The following is a 21,704-nucleotide window of genomic DNA, read 5'->3' as shown; positions in this document are numbered from 1 at the left end:
ACTCTGTGTGCACGTTCCACAGCATAGAGCTTGGATAAGACATTAGCACCCATTTTCCCCCTGAGCCAGTCTTCTACATATTCAGTGGGGTTTCTTCCTTCCGCTTTCTCAGGGATGCCGACAATTCGGATATTATTTCTTCTAGAGCGGTTCTCTAAATCATCATTTTTTGCCATGATTTCAGCTATCTGCTGTGCAAATGTTTTTTCAGACTTTTGTAGTTTTGTAATATGATCCTCTGTTATCCCCACTCTCTCCTCTACAGCCGTTGTTCTCAGGTCTGCTTTCTTGAGGTCTTTCTTAATGTCAGCAACCTGTGCCTGTAATCCCTTAACTTGCTTCGTCAGGGAAGTCAGAGCCTCTTTACAAAAAGACACCACTGCAAAAATGTCCTTTAAAGTGGGGTTTTCTGGAGCCTGGTCTGCACTATGTGCTTCCTCCACTTCTGTATTATCTTGCTGCTTTTCACCATCCCCCATCTCATCAGAGCTGGCATTGTCTTCTCCCTCCTCACCTCTGTTATCTGTATGCTGATGTGATTTCTCTGAAGTCTGGGCAAATTTCTCCAGCCTTGCCGCGACCTGCATCCTCTCCTGACAGGCTGCATTAAGTTTCTCAGCTTCCTGCCTTATCATGGCACCATCCTGAGAGCTGGGGACTTTCCCGCCATGGCACCTCTCTGCATCCACCAGACTCACTCCAGATAAGTCCTCACCACCTTATCTTCCTGACAGTCTGCTGAGGCAGTGATAACAGCGGTATTCAGGGATTTATCAAGGGAGTTTGCAGGAGAGCTCCACAAACACGTCTCTTCACATTGCCGTCCAGGCCACGCCCCGGGTACCTCAACCTTAACAGCACCGCCGACTTAGTGGGGTGAGAAGGGAGCATGCCGGGAGCCCTGTGGGGACCCTCTTTTCTTCCAACCGATAAAATCAGCAGCTGCTGCTGACTAAAATGGGAGCATGAGTGGATGTGTGCCTCCTTCCACACAAAGCTTAAAACTGAGGAAGCCCGTGATGCACGGGAGGGTGTATAGGCAGAGGGGAGGGGTTACACTTTTTAAAGTGTAATACTTTGTGTGGCCTCCGGAGGCAGAAGCTATACACCCAATTGTCTGGGTCTCCCAATGGAGCGACAAAGAAAAATCTCTGAGGAAATTCCTCATCATGGCGGCGAGAGTGTGCATCCCAGAGAGATGGAGGAGCACGGCACCCCCCTCGCTGGTTCAATGGATCAATAAGGTCAATGACCTCATGTATATGGAGGATCTAACTTCATCATTACACAACTCATATGAGAAATTTTGGGCCACGTGGAGGGAGTGGATGGACTTCCAGCACTCGGAGGACTATGGTGCTCTGGTGGGCAGTGTTGAGGCGGCTGAGGGAACCACAGAAGGTAGTACATAAGCGGATCCCCAGACCCCCCCCACCCCTTGTTACCCTCACCTGGCCCCTCCACCTCCCAGCCCCCCCACCACCCCTTCTTACCCTCACCTGGCCCCTCCACCTCCCAGCCCCCCCCACCCCTTCTTACCCTCACCTGGCCCCTCCACCTCCCAGCCCTCCCCCCCCACCACCCTCCTCCTTTTCCCCAGTTTCTCACTCTTTTCTATTCTTTGTTTTATTTCTCTTGCTTTCTTTCTGGTCTTTTCCTCTTTCGCTTCTTACTATTCTTGGTGAGTTACGTATGTTACCTGTTAAATGTGAATTTATTCTTTGAAAAAGCTAGATGGAACCTTGAATGTCTATACACCTGAAAGGGGGCATTTGCGGGAACATTTTCTGTCACAATGTAAAAATGTAAAGTGTGCCTTATGTCCTATTTTTTGGTGTGTTGAATGTATCTTACAAAGGTCCATTTGATCTTAAGAACGGTTACGTGTACTGTTAAAGGATTACATTTATAAATAAAAGAATTTAAAAAAAAAAAAGACAATTTCTGCCAGAGGATGAGTTTTGAAATGCAACTAACTCAACGCAAAGTGCGCACATAGCCTAATGGTTTCTTTTTCTTGATTTTTTAAAAAAAACAAACCTATACAACTTTTTAAAAATTTTTTTTTTTTACTTAGTCCCTCTATGGGACTTTAACTTTCACTTGTCTGATTGCTGATATAATGCATTGCCATGCATAAGTGTGGCAATGCATTACGCCTGTCAGTGATGCAGTGACAGAAGCCTCATAGACAATGCTCCTGGCATGGTCTAACAAGCTTGCCATAGCTGGCTGACCCGAAGGTTATCATGACGACCTCAGGTTGCCATCGCAATGATTGGTCTCTCATAAGGACGTTGCATGGGCTCCCTCCTTCTCCCAGCCTCCTAAATGTTGAGATCAATATCGTTTGTGGCATTTAGGGGGTTTAACAGCCTGGAACGGTGCAGGCAATGCTACTGGCTGTGAGAGCTGGGTCTCTGCTATCACGAAAGCTGAGCTCCAGGTGACAACCGCATAGGCACAGCTCCAGTTCCTCGCACGATCGCAATGACGTACCCACAGTCATAGGTTAGGCTCCCCTTCCCAACGATGGGAATGTCATAGGTTGTGAAGGGGTTACAAAATATGCAAATGTTGGTGTAGATATGATGTTTTTATCGCTTTTCCTCTAATTTGTTTCTGGTGTTGTAGCAACAAAAAAAAAATCAGAAGTTTGTCCGAAAAGAGTGGCGCACGGTTTACGCCATATTCCGTTCCCCGTAGCGGTCTGATTTTTCGTGATCTATGGCTCAGTGACTGCTTATTTTTTGCGTCTCGAGCTGACGTTTGTAATGATACCATTTTTGCGCAGATGTTATGTTTTGATCACCTGTTATTGCATTTAACGCAAAATTTGTGGCGACCAAAAAACGTAATATTGGTGTTTGGAATTTTTTTGCCGCTACACCGATTACTGATCAGATAATTGATTTTATATTTTGATAGATCGAGCATTTCTGAACGCGGCGATACCAAATGTGTATATTTTTTAACCCTTTAATTTGAAATGGTGCAAAGGGGGGTGATTTGAACTGGTTTTTTTTAACACTTTTTTTTTTTTTACACTTTTTTTTATTTTACTAGTCCCCCTAGGGGGCTATATGGATTAGCAATCTGATCGCTCTGCCCTATCTGCTGATCACAGCTACACAGGTATGAATAGCAGATATGCTCATTTCATGTCTCACCCAGCTATCGGCCGGGTGAAACTAAAAGTGAGTCATGCGAGCTATAGGAGTTATCACATGACCCTGTGCTACCATGACAACCACCAGAAGTCACGTGATCATATACGTGACTTCCGGTATTGGTCGGTGAGTAAATGTTTACCGCTGATGCAATTATAATGGTGCTGTCACATATTGACAATGGCATTTAAGGGGTTAAACGGCACAGGCAGACAACGATTCTGCTCATGCCTGGCTGGCAGGCACAAATAGCTGTAAAAATCAGCTGAAATGTGCACCGATCGCTGCAAGCTGCCGGCAGCAGAACGCGGGCAGTAACACTATGACCGCTAGGACGTAATATTACTGCCCGTGGTCGTTAAGGGCTTAATATGTTTTAAAAAAGAAAACTTTAAAATTTCCTTTTTTAGTCCTCTTAGCGGACTTGAACCTGCAGTAGTCTGAAAATTCATTACCGTATTGTAGTATATAGTTAAAAATAAATGACATTCTCCTCTGAATCTCAACCAAAGGTTGGTCTTCATAAAAGCACCATCTTGACAGGTATGGGAGTTTTCAGAAGACCCAAGGTCGCTTGGCAACTTATCAATGGCCTGTGACCTTGTCAATGGACTGCGCACATTAGATGCCACTGTCAGATTGAAAGTGGCATTTAAGGGGGTTAATGGCAGCAGGCAGAGCTTAGCTCTGCTTGCTGCTGTTGGAGGCGGATGATGGCTGAGTGACACCGCTCCTGAGCCAGGCACGCAAAATATGTATATCTATCTCTCTAATGGTATTAGATATCGTGACTCTTCTAACGTCGGTGATGAGGATACATAGCTAGAAGTGTATTGCAAATGTAAAGTCAAATTATTGTATGGCTCCTAATTTTAGATCAAGTAAGGAACCGTTATAGTAAGGTATAAATTATACATCACTCACCAGCCGGCTGATCTCCTCCTGTCTGTCTGGGGCAGACCTGGCTGTTGCTTTGATCATAGTGGAGGTCTGGTTATCTGTCAGCTTCTTGATACATCTCTGGCCTGCTACAATGTTACAGACCTAGAAAAAACATGTATGTTTAAAAGGGAATATGAAAGAAAAATCTCTCTCTCCCTACAACTCCAAATTATTGTCATGTCGTATTCTGAATAATCATGTCATCTATACCTATAGTGGTACAATCTATTCCTTCCAGCCAGTTTGTGAGCTAAGCAGTTCTGAGAGGGGCATTCCAGGGTAGAGGGAACGTCAAGCTCAGAATTCACCAATTAGGTGCCACGCAGTCAACGCAATAACAGTGCGGCAGCAATTGTCAAACATTGGGAGCAGTGGACTAATACACTGTGTGCAGAACTATTAGGCAAATGAGTATTTTGATCTACTCCATGCTGTATACAATATTTTTCTACAAGACGCACGTTTTCCCCCCAAAATTATGGGTGAAAGTGGGGGGTGCGTCTTCTAGTCCGATGGCTGCGGTGCGGTGGTGGTGGAGTGGGTGAAGGTGGTGGAGCGGGTCATTAGAGGCAGGAGCAGGCTGTAGCAGCGCTACCCTGACCACGTGGGCCCGTTCATTTCATATGCACGCCTATCATCCCGCCCATCATCTCTCAGCCCTGAGCCGGCGCTGACAGATGGGCGGGATGATGGGCGGGGGATGCGCGCATACTAAAGAGCCAGCCCGCGTGATCACTCCTGACAACTACAGCCTGGAGTGATCATGTGCGGCTATATTCACTGCCCCCTGTGCACCATCATCAGCGCGGGGGCAGAAGTACAGTATACTCACCAGTTACTGTTCCTTGCAGCATCGCGGTGTCCTCCTGTCTGCCGGCCGCTGATGTGTGTACAGAGCGGTGAGTACAGGGATGACGTTATCGCTGTACACAATGCTCCACACAGGTCAGCGGCGCTGCTGCTAGCACAGACAGGAAGACGAGTGATGCTGTGTGGAGTGTGGAAAGGTGAGTATACAGCAGGAGTCCTCCACCTGTTATCGCAAATCGGGCCACGGCTGAAGTGACCGCAAGATCAGCAGTGACTTCACTCGGGTGATGTGCGGTGACAGCTGAAGTCACCGCTGATCCCGCGCGGCTCACTTCACTTGCGGCCTTGGCCCTCACAGAGAGCGGTCGTGTTCTATCGCCGCTCTCTGTGATTGTCATATGTAGCAGAGCTGGATGCGTCGTGGGACGTCGTGTGGATTATGGCGGACCTGGGTGTTTTAGGTGTTAATAAAGTGGTGAAAGAGGGTGATTTTTGTCTTTTATTTCAAATAAAGTATTTTTATGTTTATTTACTTTTACTATAGTTTAGTGATGAGGGGGTGTCTCCAAGACACCTGCTATCACTAAGCTAGGACTTAGTGGCAGCTATGGGCTGCTGGCATTAACTCCTTATTACCCCGATTGCCACAGCATCAGGGCAATCAAGATCGAGCTGTGAAAAGTTCCAGGACTGTCGCATCTAATGGATGCAGCAATTCTGGGCAGCTGCTGGCTGATATTTTTAGGCTTAGGGGGCTCCTAATACCATGAGTCTCCCCAGCTTGAGAATACCAGCCCCCAGCTGTAAGACTTTATCTTGGCTGGTTATCAAAATTGGGGGAACCGCACGCCGATGTTTTTTTTTTTTTTTACATTACCCCCATACAGTGTCAGCAGCAGATCCTCACCCAATAAGTGTGTCATGACCACATTTTTTGCTTAAAAATTTTATTTTCCTATTTTCCGCCTCTAAAACCATGGTGCGTCTTATGTTCCGGTGCTTCTTATAGTCCGAAAAATACAGTAGGCTTGAGAGCCAACTACCAATTAAATAAATCAGGTGATGTGCATCTCTGTAATGAGGAGGGGTGTGGTGTAAAGACATCAACACCCTATATAAAAGGTGTTAATTATTAGGCAACTTCCTTTCCTTTGGCAAAATGGATCAGAAAAGAGATTTGACGGGCTCTGAAAAGTCCAAAATTGTAAGATGTCTTGCAGAGGGATGCAGCAGTATTGAAATTGCCAAACTTTTGAAGCGTGATCACCAAACAATCCAGCGTTTGATGGCAAATAGCCAACAGGGTCGCAAGAAGCATGTTGGGCATAAAAGGCGCAAAATAACTTCCCATGAATTGAGGAAAATCAAGCGTGAAGCTGCCAAGATGCCATTTGCCACCAATTTGGTCATATTTCAGAGCTGCAACGTTACTCTAGTATCAAAAAGCACAAGGTGTGCCATACTCAGGGACATGGCCAAGGTAAGGAAGGCTGAAAAAAGACCACCTTTGAAGAAAAAAACATATGATAAAACGTTAAGACTGGGTCAAGAAATATCTTAAGACTGATTTTTCAAAGGTTTTATGGACTGATGAAATGAGAGTGACTCTTGATGGGCCAGATGGATGGGCCAGAGGCTGGATCAGTAAAGGGCAGAGAGCTCCACTCCGACTCAGACGCCAGCAAGGTGGAGGTGGGGTACTGGTATGGGCTGATATCATCAAAGATGAACTTATGGGACCTTTTTGGGTTGAGGATGGAGTGAAGCTCAACTCCCAGACCTACTGCCAGTTTCTGGAAGAAAACTTCATGCAGTGGTACAGGAAGAAGTCTGTATCGTTCAAGAAAAGGTCTAAAAGATGAAAAAATAATGACATGGCCCCCTTGTTCACCTGATCTGAACCCCATAGAGTATACCTCTCGGAACAGTGTCTGGGAGACTGTGGTGGCTGCTGCATGCAATGTTGATCGTAAACAGATTAAGCAACTGACAAAATCTATAGATGGTAGGCTGTTGAGTGTCATCATAAAGAAAGGTGGCTATATTGGTCACTAATCTTTTTGGGTTTTGTTTTTACATGTCAGAAATGTTTATTTCAAAATTTTGTGCAGTTATATTAGTTTACCTGGTGAAAATAAACAAGTGAGATGGAAATATATCTGGTTTTTATTAAGTTGCCTAATAATTCTGCACAGTAATAGTTACCTGCACAAACAGATATCCTCCTAAGATAGCAAAATCTAAAAAAAACATTCCAACTTCCAAAAATATTAAGCTTTGATATTTATGAGTCTTTTGGGTTGCTTGAGAACATAGTTGATGATCAATAATAAAATAAATCCTCTAAAATACAACTTACCTAATAATTCTGCACACTGTGTATGTACAATTAATAATAAATAAATATACTGCTCAAAAAAATAAAGAGAACACTTAAACAAGGATTTTGTATTTTGGGGTTCCCTTTATTTTTTTGAGCAGTATATATATTATATATACATACATATACACTAGAGATCAAAATTAGAGAACAATGTATGTTCACTTGCTTTTTTCCGAAAGAATATAATCTAGACTGATCAACATTTGAAGGTTTTTTTGTAAGGGGTACACCCAGGGCTGTATTCGGAGTCATGGAGTCAGAGTCCATTTTGGTGGAGTCGGTATAAAATGGACCAACCCCGAAAATATATAATAAACAACTGGGTCCAGCGGTTTGATGCAGTATGTGATGAATATTTTTTCATAAGAATTTGGGAAAGTTATGAAATGTCCTATAAAAGGTCTGTTCTATTCCTGATCATAGAATCTAGGCTTTTAGTTAAGATGAATCTATGCTGCACTTCAGCTAAATGACATATGAAGTGAAGCTTCTCCTCTACAGTTAAGGGTAAAAACAAAGACACAAAGAATGCCTGCCATCATCTCAGAACTGCTAGAGACTCTAGGAACAGGAAAGCAGGATTAAGGAAAGTACTTCTTAAAGCTAGTCTAAGCTTTCAATTAACAGCAAGATTATCTTTTAGAATTAGATCTTTTTGAAGCTGCTTCATATCTCTCTCCTATTTATTACATGTGTTGTTTTGTCCACACACTGCAGCTGTTAATAAGATTGTCTGCAAGACGGACATGCTGGAACATTGATTGGCAAAGTGAGGAAATTTGTAATTGCTGCCAGAACCCCTAAAATTGATTCCCTCTTAAAGAGACATGCTGGAAAAGGGGCAATTGTTGATAAAGTCACTCACTGGGGCAGCACTTATTTAATAATTGAGCGACTGCTTGAGCTGAAGCCCTTTCTTGTAGATAGGGTCAACCCTCAGGTAACACTAAATGAAGGTAAATGTACACAGGTGGTTAAATTGAAGGAATTGCTTCATCACCCATTTACAGCGACTAAAAAATTACAAGCTGAGGATTTATCTCTGGCATTTTCATAAAGGAGTAGAAGAACTTGCTGTTTTGCCTTTCCCAAAGAGGAGGTTTAATCGCAGATGGCATTACTGCTTCAATGAAATGAAGAAAGGCACTGCTTTTAGAAAACAAATTCTTCTGGCAGCTGCATATATGGACCCAAGTCATCGTATATTGCTGGATGATCAACAGCTTACTAAAGGAAAAAGAAACTCTGACAGAGGTAGCAGTTAGGATGAGCGGGCTAAAGGACTTCCAGGAGAAAGAGGACTTGGATCCTCCTGCCAGTGCTACTGCTGCCGTTTCTTCAGCTGCATCACATGACCCAACTCCTCATCTCCCATGCTACTGTACTTCAGTCTCATCAGATGAGGAGTTTAGTTTCGAAAAGTATTTGGACGACATGGAGCAGGCAAAGCATTGCCGCAGGGAAAAAGATTCCACTCATAGCAAACTGACCATATTTCAGCAAAATTTTTCACTTGCACTCAAATAAGTAGAAGAGTTCAACCGTTCATCAAAACTGACTGCATGACTGACCATTATGTGTCTCTATGGTATGAATAGTAAATCTTTGCTGTTTATGTTATAGTTTATGGATTTTATACCTTTATAATGGTTTAAGCCAGATTGACATAAAAGTTCTTAAATGTTCTTTATTGTAACAAACTGTATATGGCTACAACCATGCAAAGCCTTTCATGTTTCATTGCACTTTTTTTTTATTATTTTTTTTGTTTTGTCTCCATTTGTGGGTTTGCCTTGGTCTGCAGCCCTGCTTATTGTAACCAACCTTAATTTTTCAATAAAAAAAAAAAAAAGATTAAAACATAAAACTGACTGTGCATGAGGCACAGTCAGTTTCCACTGACTGTGTACCCCGAGATTGTGACAGATGTAACCGGTGGTACCGGTTTGCCACCAACCCAGTTAGTGTAAAGAGGTTGTTCTCTAGCCTTAAAATAATTAGGTCAGATTTACGATCATCTGCGAAGGAAAATCTGATGGAGGCAATACTATTTCTCAAAACAAATTCATAGACTGCACAAATGTTATTCCGTACATTTTTGTTGAAAATGTTTTTGCCCCTTCTTACTTCATAGTGTATTGTATATTTACAGTTTATTACATTTTTTGCGTTCTAAATGTGTATACCAATAAATATATTTTATGTTCTATCTAAACAGCTTGATTATTGCATCATATTAATGATTCAAAGCCTGATGTTATCATTTTACAACAGTAAATTTATCACAAACATGAGCTATGAATGAGGGAGTCGTCAAGTTGGAATCAGGGAAATTGAGGACTCGAAGTTTTGGCTTACCGACTCCACAGCCCTGGGTGTACCATGCCACTAGAACAGGGTTTTTAAAAAAAAAATAAAAATCCAAAGTTTATTTCCATAAACCATTTATTTTGTCCAAAACGTTATGATCATAATTAGAGAACAATGACTGTAGCACAGAGGAAGATTATAACTACATTTTTTTAAGGTAACAACAATCACCAATCAGTAGTAAGTGTACAGGCCTCTGCTTTGAATGACTTCAGCACGACAACAGGATGTCACTAGTCTCTCACACTGCTCTGGTGTGATTTCGGTCCACTCTTCTTCCAGTCTCTTGACTTTTGGGAGTTTCTTTGCCATAACTTTGTCACCAAGGATTTTTCAGAGGTTTTCTATCAGGTTTAGGTCAGGACTCTGGGCTGGCCTTTTCATTGTTTTTTTTTTTGTTTCAAGGAACTGTTTTACTTGACAGGGGGGCATTGTCCTGCATGAAAATTGCTGGCTGATTGAGTGATGAACGCAACTAAGGAACCATGTGTTGTTGAAGAAGGTTCTGATACTCACTTGCATTCACTGTGCCATGTAGCTGTACGGGTCTAACTCCTGCTGCAGAAAACATTCCCCATACCATGACACTTCCTCCACCACCTCTCACTTACTCCTTAACACACTTTGGGTTCAGTCTTTCCCCAGTTTATCAACAAACATAATGTTTCCCATAAGACCCAAATAAATTAAACTTTCTTTAATCACTAACATGAACTGTGGACCACTTCTCCTCTGTCCATACAACATGCTCCTCACCAAAGGGGAGTCTAGCCTTTTTAGCAAAAATAATAAATCAAAACTAAAATAAAAAAGTCAAACTAATATTTTTTCTCTTTTTTGGTAAATTTTTGTCAAAATTGTCCAGCCGAAGTAAAGTCATCTGTTGTGACAATATTACAGCACCCTGAGACCATTCATGTATAGTGCTGGCCGAAGGCTATGGCTACAAATAAAGGATGGTATCAAAACGACTTCCAGGAATAACTGTGAGAAGAACAATGCTTTTTCCAGTATAATGAAGCACCATGTCACAAGGTAAAAGTAAGAACTACATGGCTTGGGAAATCAAGACATTGACATTTTGGGTCCAAGGCCAGGAAACTCCCCAGATCTGAATCCCATTGAGAACCTGTGGTCAGTTTTCAAGAAGAAAGTGGACAAACAAAAAAAAATAAAAAAAATCAGAAGTTGTGATAAACTCCAAGCACTGATTAGACAAGGATGGTTGGTAATCAGTCAGTATTTGGTCCAGAAGCTGATATCCAGCATGTCAGAGGAAATAGCAAAAGTCTTGAAAAATAAGACTCAACACTGCAAATAATTGAGTCTTGATGTAAAAAAAATGCTTCAGTTCCCCATTGACTTGCGTCATATTTTGTAGACTAGTACTGAGGACCAAATACAGGGTCGAAACGTTATTTTTCTTTGGATTGCCTTAATAAAAATCTGCTACATAAAATCTACCACATATTTTGGAGTGCTAAGTCTTTTATGGAACACTTCTTGAGCACCCTGCTTTTTTTTCATGAGTGCCACGTGTCTCTTTACATAAAATACAATGTAGGAGTTGTACCTGACATTTGGTACAGTTTCACTGACCGTGTCAGCTCTTACCTCCAGAGGTAGATAAGTGTGCTTTTGTTCTTGCCCCACTTGTAGACAGGGAAGATGAGGGTATTTCAGCTGTAAATTGTATTTCTGTTTAAAGTATTGGGCTACTGTGCACTCAACAGTCTGACCACTCTCCAACTGCAGTGGAAACCTAAAATACAAGATATGAAATAAGACTTAGACATATCCATTATAAGCCTGAGATATGTCTTAGTGAGTCGGACTTTACTTACGTTTGGTGGCTGGCAGGTCTGCGGGTCACATTACAAACTCTGTATTTTCTTTTCATCTGTCCACAGTGTGTTACTTCCACTTTTAAACCTATCCAAAAACATAGAAATAGTATCAAATGTCTATTCTTCAAGTGATGATTTTTCTTAAAAGGGAACCTGTCACCAGATTTGGTGACTATAAGCTGCGGCCACCACCACTGAGCTCTTATACACAGCATTCTAGAATACTGTATATAAGAGCCCAGGCCACTGTGTAGAATGTAAAAATCCATTTATAATACTCACCTAAGGGGCGGTGCAGATTGGTTGGATGGGTGTCTCCGTTCTCCGGGTCCAGCAGCTCCTCTTTCGGCCATCTTTGTTCTCCTTCTGAAGCCTGTGTGCATGACGCGTCCTACGTCATCCACACTAGCTGGCATTGAGGTCCTGTGCACACGCACTACAATACTTTGACCTGCCCTTGCAGGACCTCAATGCCAGCCTGTGTGCATGACGTAGGATGCGTCATGCACACAGGCTACAGAAGGAGGAAAAAGATGACCAAAAGAGGAGGCACCAGTCCCGGAGAATGGAGACACCCATCCAACCAATCTGCACCACCCCTAGGTGAGTATTATAAATGGATTTTTACATTCTACACAGCGGCCTGGGCTATTATATACAGCATGTTAGAATACTGTATATAAGAGCCCACTGGTGGTGGCCGCAGCTTATAGTCACCAAATCTAGTGAAAGGTTCCCTTTAACATGAAACTTTGGCCTATTTACACAACAGTTTGAGTCAGGCAGTGTTCACATGATGCACTCTATGCTTTTTTTGCAGTGATTTTCTGAAAGCGAGGTTATATTGCAGGGTTGAGGTTTTTCTGTTTTCTTCTACATGTCTTTGGTTTATAAAAAAAAAAAAAAGCAAGAAGGGGAAAAGCATCATGTGACATGGAAAATCTGTGTGACAATTTAACCATCCATACTAGACCTTCAGTAACAGGAAGTACCTTTGATCTCCTTAGTGAATCGCACCCTTTGAGAGTCTGTTAGTGGTTTGGGCTGCTCATCAATGTTTCGGATATCCAACACCTCGCACATGAATTCTATTACTGGTTGTGCCTTGTAGAAAGCAGTAGCAGAAACTAAAAGAAGGGAAATCAATGGGTGAAGAGAACAGATTTCATAACTACACTCAATCATAAATCTAAAGAAGGAGTATAGAAAATGGAGGAATTAATGATGTAGTGTTTGTTTCAATAATGATTAACCCCTTCACGACCATGGATGGAAAGATCCGTCCTTGTGCCCTGGGCCTTAACGACCAAGGACGGATCTTTTCGTCATGGCGGAATCGCGGCACCGGAGCCTCCGGTGACTGCAATATGTTAACATAAACCGCAGATTCGGGGAGGAGGGGACCTGTTCCTGACCTCAGGAGGGGTGGTGCCTCCTCCCCGGACCTACGGAGGCTGTGATTGGCTGAAGAACGCCGCTCAACCAATCACAGCCACTGTAATGTTCCAGCCATTTAAAATGACTGAAACATTGAAATCCAGCCCTGGCCAGTGCAGCTGTAGCACTGGCCATTGGCTGGAGCTGGGTGACCTCACTGGATCACCCTCCCCCAGCTCCAGTAGCTCTGATTGGAGAGATCGGCCTTGTGACCGATTTCTCCAATCACAGTGGACGTGTTACCGGTGACCGCCCCATCAGCTTCACTTGTCGTCCCTGCAGCACGCCAGCACAGTGAGTGTACACAGTGCAATGGCAGGGCGACAAGCTCCGGTCCCCTGCTGTTATGAGACCGAAGCATGGGACCCGGAAGTTGCCGCGCTGCCATTGCACTGTATGAAACCGGAGAAAAGCCTCCCGATCCGCCGCCGCTGCCCTCCGCGATCTGCCACCTGTCTCCCCGATCTCCTGCCCGCACCCCCACCCCTTGTATCTGCTGCCCGCACCCTCACCCCCACACCTCCCGATCCGCTGCCGCCGCCGCCCTCCATCTGCCACAGTGCCACCGCTCCCTCCGATCTGCTGCCAGGCCCCTCCCCCTCGTGATCGGTGCGCGCCCCCTCACCTCCGTGATGTGATGTGCTGCGCGATCCCTGTCCTCCTCCATCTGTCATAGTGCCACCGCTCCCTCCGATCTGCTGCCCGGCCCCTCCCCCTCGTGATCGGTGCCCGCCCCCTCCCCTCCGTGATGTGCTTCTCGCCCCCTCCCCTACGTGATGTGCTGCACGCTCCCCCCACCTCTCAACCCCCTGGTCAGCTACCCGCCCCCTCCCCTGTCACCGCCGTGATGTGTGCTCCCTCCCTTGTCACCGCCGTGATGTGTGCTCCCTCCCCTGTCACCGCCGTGATGTGTGCTCCCTCCCCTGTCACCGCCGTGATGTGTGCTCCCTCCCCTGTCACCGCCGTGATGTGTGCTCCCTCCCCTGTCACCGCCGTGATGTGTGCTCCCTCCCCTGTCACCGCCGTGATGTGTGCTCCCTCCCCTGTCACCGCCGTGATGTGTGCTCCCTCCCCTGTCACCGCCGTGATGTGTGCTCCCTCCCCTGACACCGCCGTGATGTGTGCTCCCTCACCTGTCACCCCCGTGATGTGTGCTCCCTCACCTGTCACCGCCGTGATGTGTGCTCCCTCCCCTATCACCCACGTGATGTGTGCTCCCTCACCTGTCACCCCCGTGATCTGTGCTCTGCTCACCTGTCTCCCCCGTGATCTGCGCTGCGCTCCCTCTCCCACCTCTCACCCTCCCTGATCTGCTGCCTCCTTCATCTGCTGTGATCCTGCTGCCTTGATCCATCCTGTAGGGTAACTATCCCCAATCTCACCTCCCACTCCCCTTCCCTGCCATCCCCCCTTCCCCCCCATCCTCTGCCGCTCCTGCATCCACTGCGCCTTCTCCCATCCGCCCCCACCCTATCCCAGCCGCCGCCGTCTCACATTCACAGATGCTCCCTTTATATGCCGCTGCCCCCCCATCTGCCGCCCCCCAATCTGCCGCTGTTCTGATCCATCCTGTAAGTATTGTTCGTGGCTCTTTTCTAACTATCCCCAATCGCATCTTCCACTCCCTCTCCCCCCCCCCTCCCCCACCTGCCTGCCTCCAAGTGCTGATCAGCTACGTGATTGGCTAATCAGGTACGTAATTGTTGCTCTAGTTTTTGCTTTTTTTTTTGTGCACCCCAAATAAAAAAAACAAAACATGTACAATTGGGTACCTGATCAGCAATCGTCCTGCAGTCGTACTCGACATTGGACAGGACTTCTTTTTTCCATCCCACTTAGTCCCCCCCCCCTTTTTTTGCAGAACATTTGTGCGTGCACCCTATTTTTTTTCTATGCCATGGGGGTCTTGTTTCCAAAATGGGGTCACATGTGGGGGAGCTCCACTGTTTCGGCACCTCAGGGGGTCTTCAAACACAACATGGAATACGCCAATTATCCCAGACAATTTTGCGTTTGAAACGTCAAATGACGCTCCTTGCCTTCCGAGCCCTGCTGTGCGCCCAAACATTTCATTTCCACCACATATGAGGTGTCTGTGTACTCAGGAGAAATTGCACAATACATTTTATGGTGCAATTTTTCCTGATACCCTTGTGAAAAAAAAGCTGCCTAGTTGAAGTAACAATTTTGTGGTAAAAAAAAATTTTTTTATTTGCATGGCTCAACCCCCAGAGGTTCAAAGTGCTCAATAAACATCTAGATAAATTCCATGAGGTATCTAGTTTCCAAAATGGGGTCACATATGGGGGAGCTCCACTGTTTCGGCACCTCAGGGGCTCTCCAAACGCAACATGGTGCGGCTAACAATTCTAGCTAATTTTCTGTTCAAAAAGTCAAATGGCGCTCCTTCCCTTCCGAGTCCTGCCGTGTGCCCAAACAGTGTTTTTTCGCCACATATGAGGTATCTGCGTGCTCAGAAGAAATTGCCCAACAAATTTTGGGGGTTCATTTAATCCTGCTACCCTTGTGAATATGCAATATTTGAGGCTAAATTAACATTTTTGTTGCAAAAAGTAAAATGTTCATTTTTTCCTTCCACATTGCTTTAGTTACTGTGAAGCACCTGAAGGGTTAATAACCTTCTTGAATCTGGTTTTGAGTAGCCTGAGGGGTGCCGTTTTTGGAATGGTGTCACTTTTGGGTGTTCTGTGTCATGTAGACCTCTCAAAATCACTTCAAATGTGATGTGGTCCCTAAAAAAATGTGGCTTTGTAAATTTTGTTGTAAAAATGAGAAATTGCTCATAAACTTTGAACCCCTATAACTTCCTTACATTTTTTTTCCCCCCAAATTCTTCTGATGTAAAGTAGACATGTGGGAAATGTTATTTATTAATTATTTTGTGTCATATGTCTCGTTCGTTTTAGAGCATAAAAATTCAAAGTTTGAAAATTACAAAATTTTCAAAATTTTCGCGAAATTTCCGTTTTTTTCACAAAGAAACGCAAAAAATATCGGCCTAAATTTACCACTAACATGAAGCCCAATATGTCACGAAAAAACAATCTCAGAATCACCGGGATCCGCTGAAGCGTTCCAGAGTTATAACCTCATAAAGTGACACTGGTCAAAATTGCAAAAAATGGCCTGGTCTTTAGGGTCAAAATAGGCTTGGGGCTGAAGGGGTTAAAGCACCACGCCAGCGTTCTGTTTTATTGCAGCGCTGGAGTGGTGCTTTAAATCTAAGTCCCCTGTTATATACTCACTTCAGGCGGCTTCATCTTCTATAGCTACCGCTGCTTCAGTCAGTCTCAGCAATTTGTGACCTTTCCAGTGTTTCATGTAGCGTGCTGGAGGTCACAACGCAATACAACTCTATAAGAACATCATTCTGGCTCTCAGAGTTGCAATGACAGCTTGTGATGGAACTTCTGTCTTCTGGCCAGTCAGAAGTTACAGTCACAAGATGGCACTGTGGGACCGTGACGGTGTGGGTAAAAGGTGAAGCTGCCGGAAGGTGAGTTTATGACAAGGGACTTACATTTAAAACACCACTCCAGAGCTAAAAAACAAACAAAAAAAACCTGCTGGAGTGTTTTGTGTCATGTTTAAACTAGTAATGCAATAGAGGAGTATTCCCTCTCACCATCAATATTGAGCATCATATTCCACATAGCAGGGCGAACAGACTGATGGAACCCGAACCAGACCTCACGACCCCCTCCCAGGGGGTGATAGTACCCTTCAGGTGGTGAAAAGAAGGAGCGGCCTACTGGAGTATACCTGTGAAGAAACCACCATGTGAATTTCAGAAATGGCGATGTAACCGTGCTGTAACTTTCTACATTCCCTTTTATGCCATATTGTGAAATGCACGATTGACTTTTTTTTAAATCCAGTTCATTTTTATTTAACAGCAAAATTATACGACGCATATAAAAATGTATTTCCCCACAAAAACATCACAAAGGGGAAAAACCTAAAAGGTAACAGTAAAGGGTACTTTATACGCTGCAACATCGCTAGCGATCTCATTAGCGATGTGAAATTCTAGATCGCAAGTGCAATCTTTCGAGATCGCACATGCGTAAAATGACCTACCGTATTTTTCGCTTTATAAGACGCACTTTTCCTCCCAAAAATTTGGGAGGAAAATGGGGGGTGCGTCTTATAAAGCGGTACCTGGGGGGGGGGGTCCTGTCTGAGGCGATCGGGCGGCCGGGTGCCTGTGGCTGCATGCAAGCGGCCGGGTACCTGTGCTTGCGTGCGGTGGCAGCCGGGTACCCATGTGCGGGCGGCAGCCGGGTGCTGTGTGGGGTCAGCAGCCGGGTACCCATGGCTGTGTGCGGGCGGCAGCCGGGTGCTGTGTGCGAGCGGCAGTCGGGTGCCCGTGCGGGCGGCAGCCGGCTGCCGCCCTCCCACAGGCACCCAGGTGCCGCCCGCACACAGCACCCGGCTGCCGCCCGCACACAGCCATGGGTACCTGGTTGCCACCGCACCCAAGCACAGGTACCCAGCAGCTTGTATGCAGGGTGGGCGGGCAGCCTGCTGGCTGCCACTCTGTGCATGCGGGGCGGGCGGCTGTACAGCATGTTTCCAGTTGTCCGCGGTCCCACTTTCAAATGATGGGGCCGGTGGAGCTCTTCGATGAGAGCTCCATCTGCGCATGCGCTGCTCCAGGAGTCAGCGCGTGCGCAGATGGAGCCCTTGGATGAGAGCTCCATCTGCGCATGCGTCGCTTCGGGCGCCATTACTTGAATCGGGACCGCGGACACACTGGGAAAACACCACATCCGTCTGCTCCACCACTGAGCAGTCCCCGCCGCTGCCACCACTGAGCAGTCCCCACCGCTGCCACCACTGAGCAGTCCCCGCCGCTGCCACCACTGAGCAGTCCCCGCCGCTGCCACCACTGAGCAGTCCCCGCCGCTGCCACCACTGAGCAGTCCCCGCCGCTGCCACCACTGAGCAGTCCCCGCAGCCGCCACCACTGAGCAGTCGCCGCAGCCGCCACCACTGAGCAGTCGCCGCAGCCGCCACCACCACTGAGCAGTCGCCGCAGCCGCCACCACCACTGAGCAGTCGCCGCAGCCGCCACCACCACTGAGCAGTCGCCGCAGCCGCCACCACTGAGCAGTCGCCGCCGCCGCTGCCACCACTGAGCAGTCGCCGCCGCTGCCACCACTGAGCAGTCGCCGCCGCTGCCACCACTGAGCCGTCGCCGCCGCTCCCACCACTGAGCCGTCGCCGCCGCCACCGCTGAACCGGGACCGCGGCCACTCACTGCACTGGCCTGCTGCATGGCTCACCCGCCATGGCTGCTGCCGCCACCACGGACGCCACCGCGCCTGCAACCACGGACCCCGCTGCCACTGACCAGCCGCGCCTGCCAGCACAACCTGTGCCTCCTGTGACCCCGCTTCACCACGACTGCTGCCCCCCTCCGGTAAGAGAACACCGGAGTATAAGACGGACCCCATTTTTCTTTTTTTTACCTTTTTTTATGTCTAAGTTTGGGGTGCGTCTTATATTCCGGTGCGTCTTATAAAGCGAAACAAACGGTATGTGCGATCTCAAAAGATCGCACTTGCGATCTAGAATTTTACATCGCTTATGAGATCGCTAGCGATGTCGCAGCGTGTAAGGTACCCTTAACAAAGGTATCAGTAACAAAAACACACAAGTTACATAATAAAACAATGCACCCATAGTGCACGTCTCAAAATAGTATGGGTCACAAAGTACATATTTTCCAATGTACTCCCCATAATATAAATTACCCAACATCTTCATATATGTTCCAGCAATAGGCATTTCATCATATTCCAATAAATTTGTTAACTGGTTCCGAGAAGAAGGACCTGGTCTCCTGCACTGTCCTGCAGTAACGCCGAGGAGGGAAATCCCGGGGTATCCAACCACGCCCCCCAGATCTTATAGAACTTCTTCAATGCATTTCTTTTAAGATATACTCCCCTCTCGAGTCGAAGTAGCGTTTACTCTTTCCCTAAGATCCCCGATGGCTGGAGGTGCCGGGTCCAACCAGTGGTAGGCCAACAATTTCCTGGCCTGGTACAAGAGACGCGTAGTACCGACCATTACTGGTGAATTCAAGTCCACCCCACCTCCAGGAGACCCAAAATACATATAATAGGTCTTGTCTGTAGACGGATATTAAAAACTTGTGCAACCAATTGTAGTACTGCCATGCAGTAATCTTCAATATTCTCACAAGACCACATTATATGCATCAGATTAGCATCCACCTGCCCACACTTAGGACAAAGATCATCCGTCTGGATCCCCATCTTATGCAATAGACTAGGTGTCCTATATACTCTATGCAACCACAAGAATAGCTGTGACAGTCGTTGGCCTTCAGATACAGCAAGGCTTGGAGTCGGAGACAGGCACTATGAAGGAGGAACAATGGGATGAGGTCCTAAGTCCCACTCCCACTTCTCTCTAGCCTGCAAAGGGAATTTGTTGAGGTAGCTGGATAACATCACTGTATATAAGAAATGAAGAAGGTGATCCAGCTGAGTGATCAGGTGATTTATTTCAGTGCAGTTCAGTTCAGACAATGCATGGAGACGTTGTTAACGCGTTTCTGGCTTAACGCCCTTAATCATAACCATGGTTATGATTAAGGGCGTTAAGCCAGAAACGCGTTAACAACATCTCCATGCATTGTCTGAACTGAACTGAAATAAATCACCTGATCACTCAGCGAGATCACCTTCTTCATTTCTTATTGATGTGCGGGCGGGGCAGGGCCGGATCCGAGTCTGAGGCACGGTGAGGTCAGACGTGGGTGAGCTGGATTCCTACACAAATCACTGTATATAGCCTGGAAATAATACTGTAGGAGCGGTAAGATGTCAACAAATTAGTAAGAGTGTGATTCCGCTCTATACTAATGTCCATACGACAAGTCTGCGTCTCATAGGCGTGCCGGAGTTGCAGGTATTGGTAAAAGGAACTGTGCGGTATCCCAAACTCAGCTTGAAGCTGGTTAAAACTTAAGTACGTTATACTGAAGAACCTGAGAGAGACACCCAATGCACACCCCTGCCCGCCTACATTCTCCAACCCGGGAGTCTCTGCAGTTCTGCTAGTCCATGATTATGCCATAAGGGTCAGTACTCTGTCATTCCTGATATTCCCAGCAGCTCCTTCCCTCTATCCCACACCTTGTACAGCAATGCTAATATTGGCTATAATGGTCCTTCTCTGAGAGAGTATCCAGAGTCCAAAAAAGCCTCTAGGTGTCCCAATTTTGCAAGGCCCCTTACCAATTTGCCCCCAGCGTCATATGCCTCATCCTTTCCCCATCCCCTAAAGTGCTGCATCTGTGCCGCAACTCTATTGACTTTTAAGGCCTTACCTCATTGAGGCGAGGTGCCTCATTGCTACATCTAGTGCCTGCACAGATTCTAGAGGAAGCTGAATTCGTCCACTGCCCAGAGCTTCATGTAGCATCCGCCAGCTTACCACTGCCATCCATTTAATGGACACTTTGAATATCCGATCCTTTCCCTCACCAGGTATGGTTACCTCAAAATCAACCTAAAAATAAAAACATATATACACACAATGAAGCTGTAGCTACATTTCTTAACGCAATACCGATGATTCCCAAAGTCAAATGTAATGCTTTACCCTTTCATGACCAATAGGCAATGTTGTGACTGTGTAAATGTTTTTCTTTCCATCATATACTGGTTTCCGGTCTCCAAATATCTGTGGCTTAAAGTGTTGAACCATATACTCAACAACTTCCCTGAAAAGGAAAAAAAAAAAAATCAGAGCTTCGTGTTATGAACAATTTCAATAATATGACAGTAGGCAATTTATAGAGACAGTAATATAATAAATAAAAAAACATGCGTGATGGGGGTAGGGTGGCAAAAACTCGCAGGAGCTGAACTGTACTGGACTAGAACACATCAATACTACTCCTTTGAAGGCAATCTGTCACCAGGTTTTTGCTACCCAATCTGAGAACAGCATAATGTAGGGTCAGAGACCCAGATTGCAGGGCTGTGTCACTTACTGGGCTGATAGCAGTGATTTTATCAAAAATACAGCAATCTGTAATAGATCTACCAGGTCTCTAAATGCTGATCTCTGTTAACCCTGTCTACCCCACAGATTCCCTGCTCTCCATGTACACTGTGCATAGGCAGACAGGTGCCAATCAATGATAGAGGCAGATTGTGATGGTGTGATATTGTGGGTTGTGTATCATTTTGTGTAGGTTCGTATTTTAGGTGTGGTACTTGGTCCATTCTATGTATTATTTGTCCTGTCTGCAGGTTAATTACCCCCTACAGTGCTTCTGTCCCTAGATGTGGTGGAGGGTGGCCTGGAATCCACCCAAATGCTCTGCTTACGTGGAGGATTATTCAGTCTTGCTGAGAAGGAGAAGAGACAAGCAGGAAGATTTAACCTCTGTGGTTAAAGCTGAGGCTCCCCAGAGACTCGAACGTTTATCATTTACTGGACTATATCCGTGTTTCTGGGACTATTTTACCCTCTGTGTGGTGGATTATTTTTATGAACCTTCTGGATTGCATGGGATAAAGGTTCTTTGGATTGCTCACTCATCTATCGCTCTGTTGATTGTGCGATACCTGAGGACCCCGTGACACAGGGTTATACAAAAGCTCATAAATATGGATAAATACATGGCAGCAGGTTTATTTGTCCTCTAGTGATAAAATAATTGTTTTATGAGCAGGA

At 45.8% G+C, this 21,704-nt stretch overlaps 1 protein-coding gene across 1 annotated transcript in view; it reads right to left on the bottom strand.

The window, feature by feature from the left end:
• Positions 1 to 21,704, bottom strand: part of LOC142291475 (protein argonaute-1) — a 168,991-nt gene that overhangs the window by 73,814 nt on the left and 73,473 nt on the right. Inside the window, exons 3-9 of the mRNA XM_075336029.1 lie at positions 20,622 to 20,742; positions 20,347 to 20,528; positions 16,606 to 16,742; positions 12,515 to 12,649; positions 11,520 to 11,607; positions 11,290 to 11,437; positions 4,095 to 4,214 (exon numbers count right to left, since the gene is read on the bottom strand). Of these exons, the coding sequence (XP_075192144.1) occupies positions 4,095 to 4,214; positions 11,290 to 11,437; positions 11,520 to 11,607; positions 12,515 to 12,649; positions 16,606 to 16,742; positions 20,347 to 20,528; positions 20,622 to 20,742 (931 nt within the window). The remainder of the gene's footprint in view (positions 1 to 4,094; positions 4,215 to 11,289; positions 11,438 to 11,519; positions 11,608 to 12,514; positions 12,650 to 16,605; positions 16,743 to 20,346; positions 20,529 to 20,621; positions 20,743 to 21,704) is intronic.

Source organism: Anomaloglossus baeobatrachus, chromosome 2 (assembly GCF_048569485.1).
Source record: "Anomaloglossus baeobatrachus isolate aAnoBae1 chromosome 2, aAnoBae1.hap1, whole genome shotgun sequence".
NCBI classification, from domain to species: domain Eukaryota; kingdom Metazoa; phylum Chordata; class Amphibia; order Anura; family Aromobatidae; genus Anomaloglossus; species Anomaloglossus baeobatrachus.
Note: the sequence above shows the minus strand (reverse complement) of the source record. Positions and strands in the feature narration are given on the sequence as shown.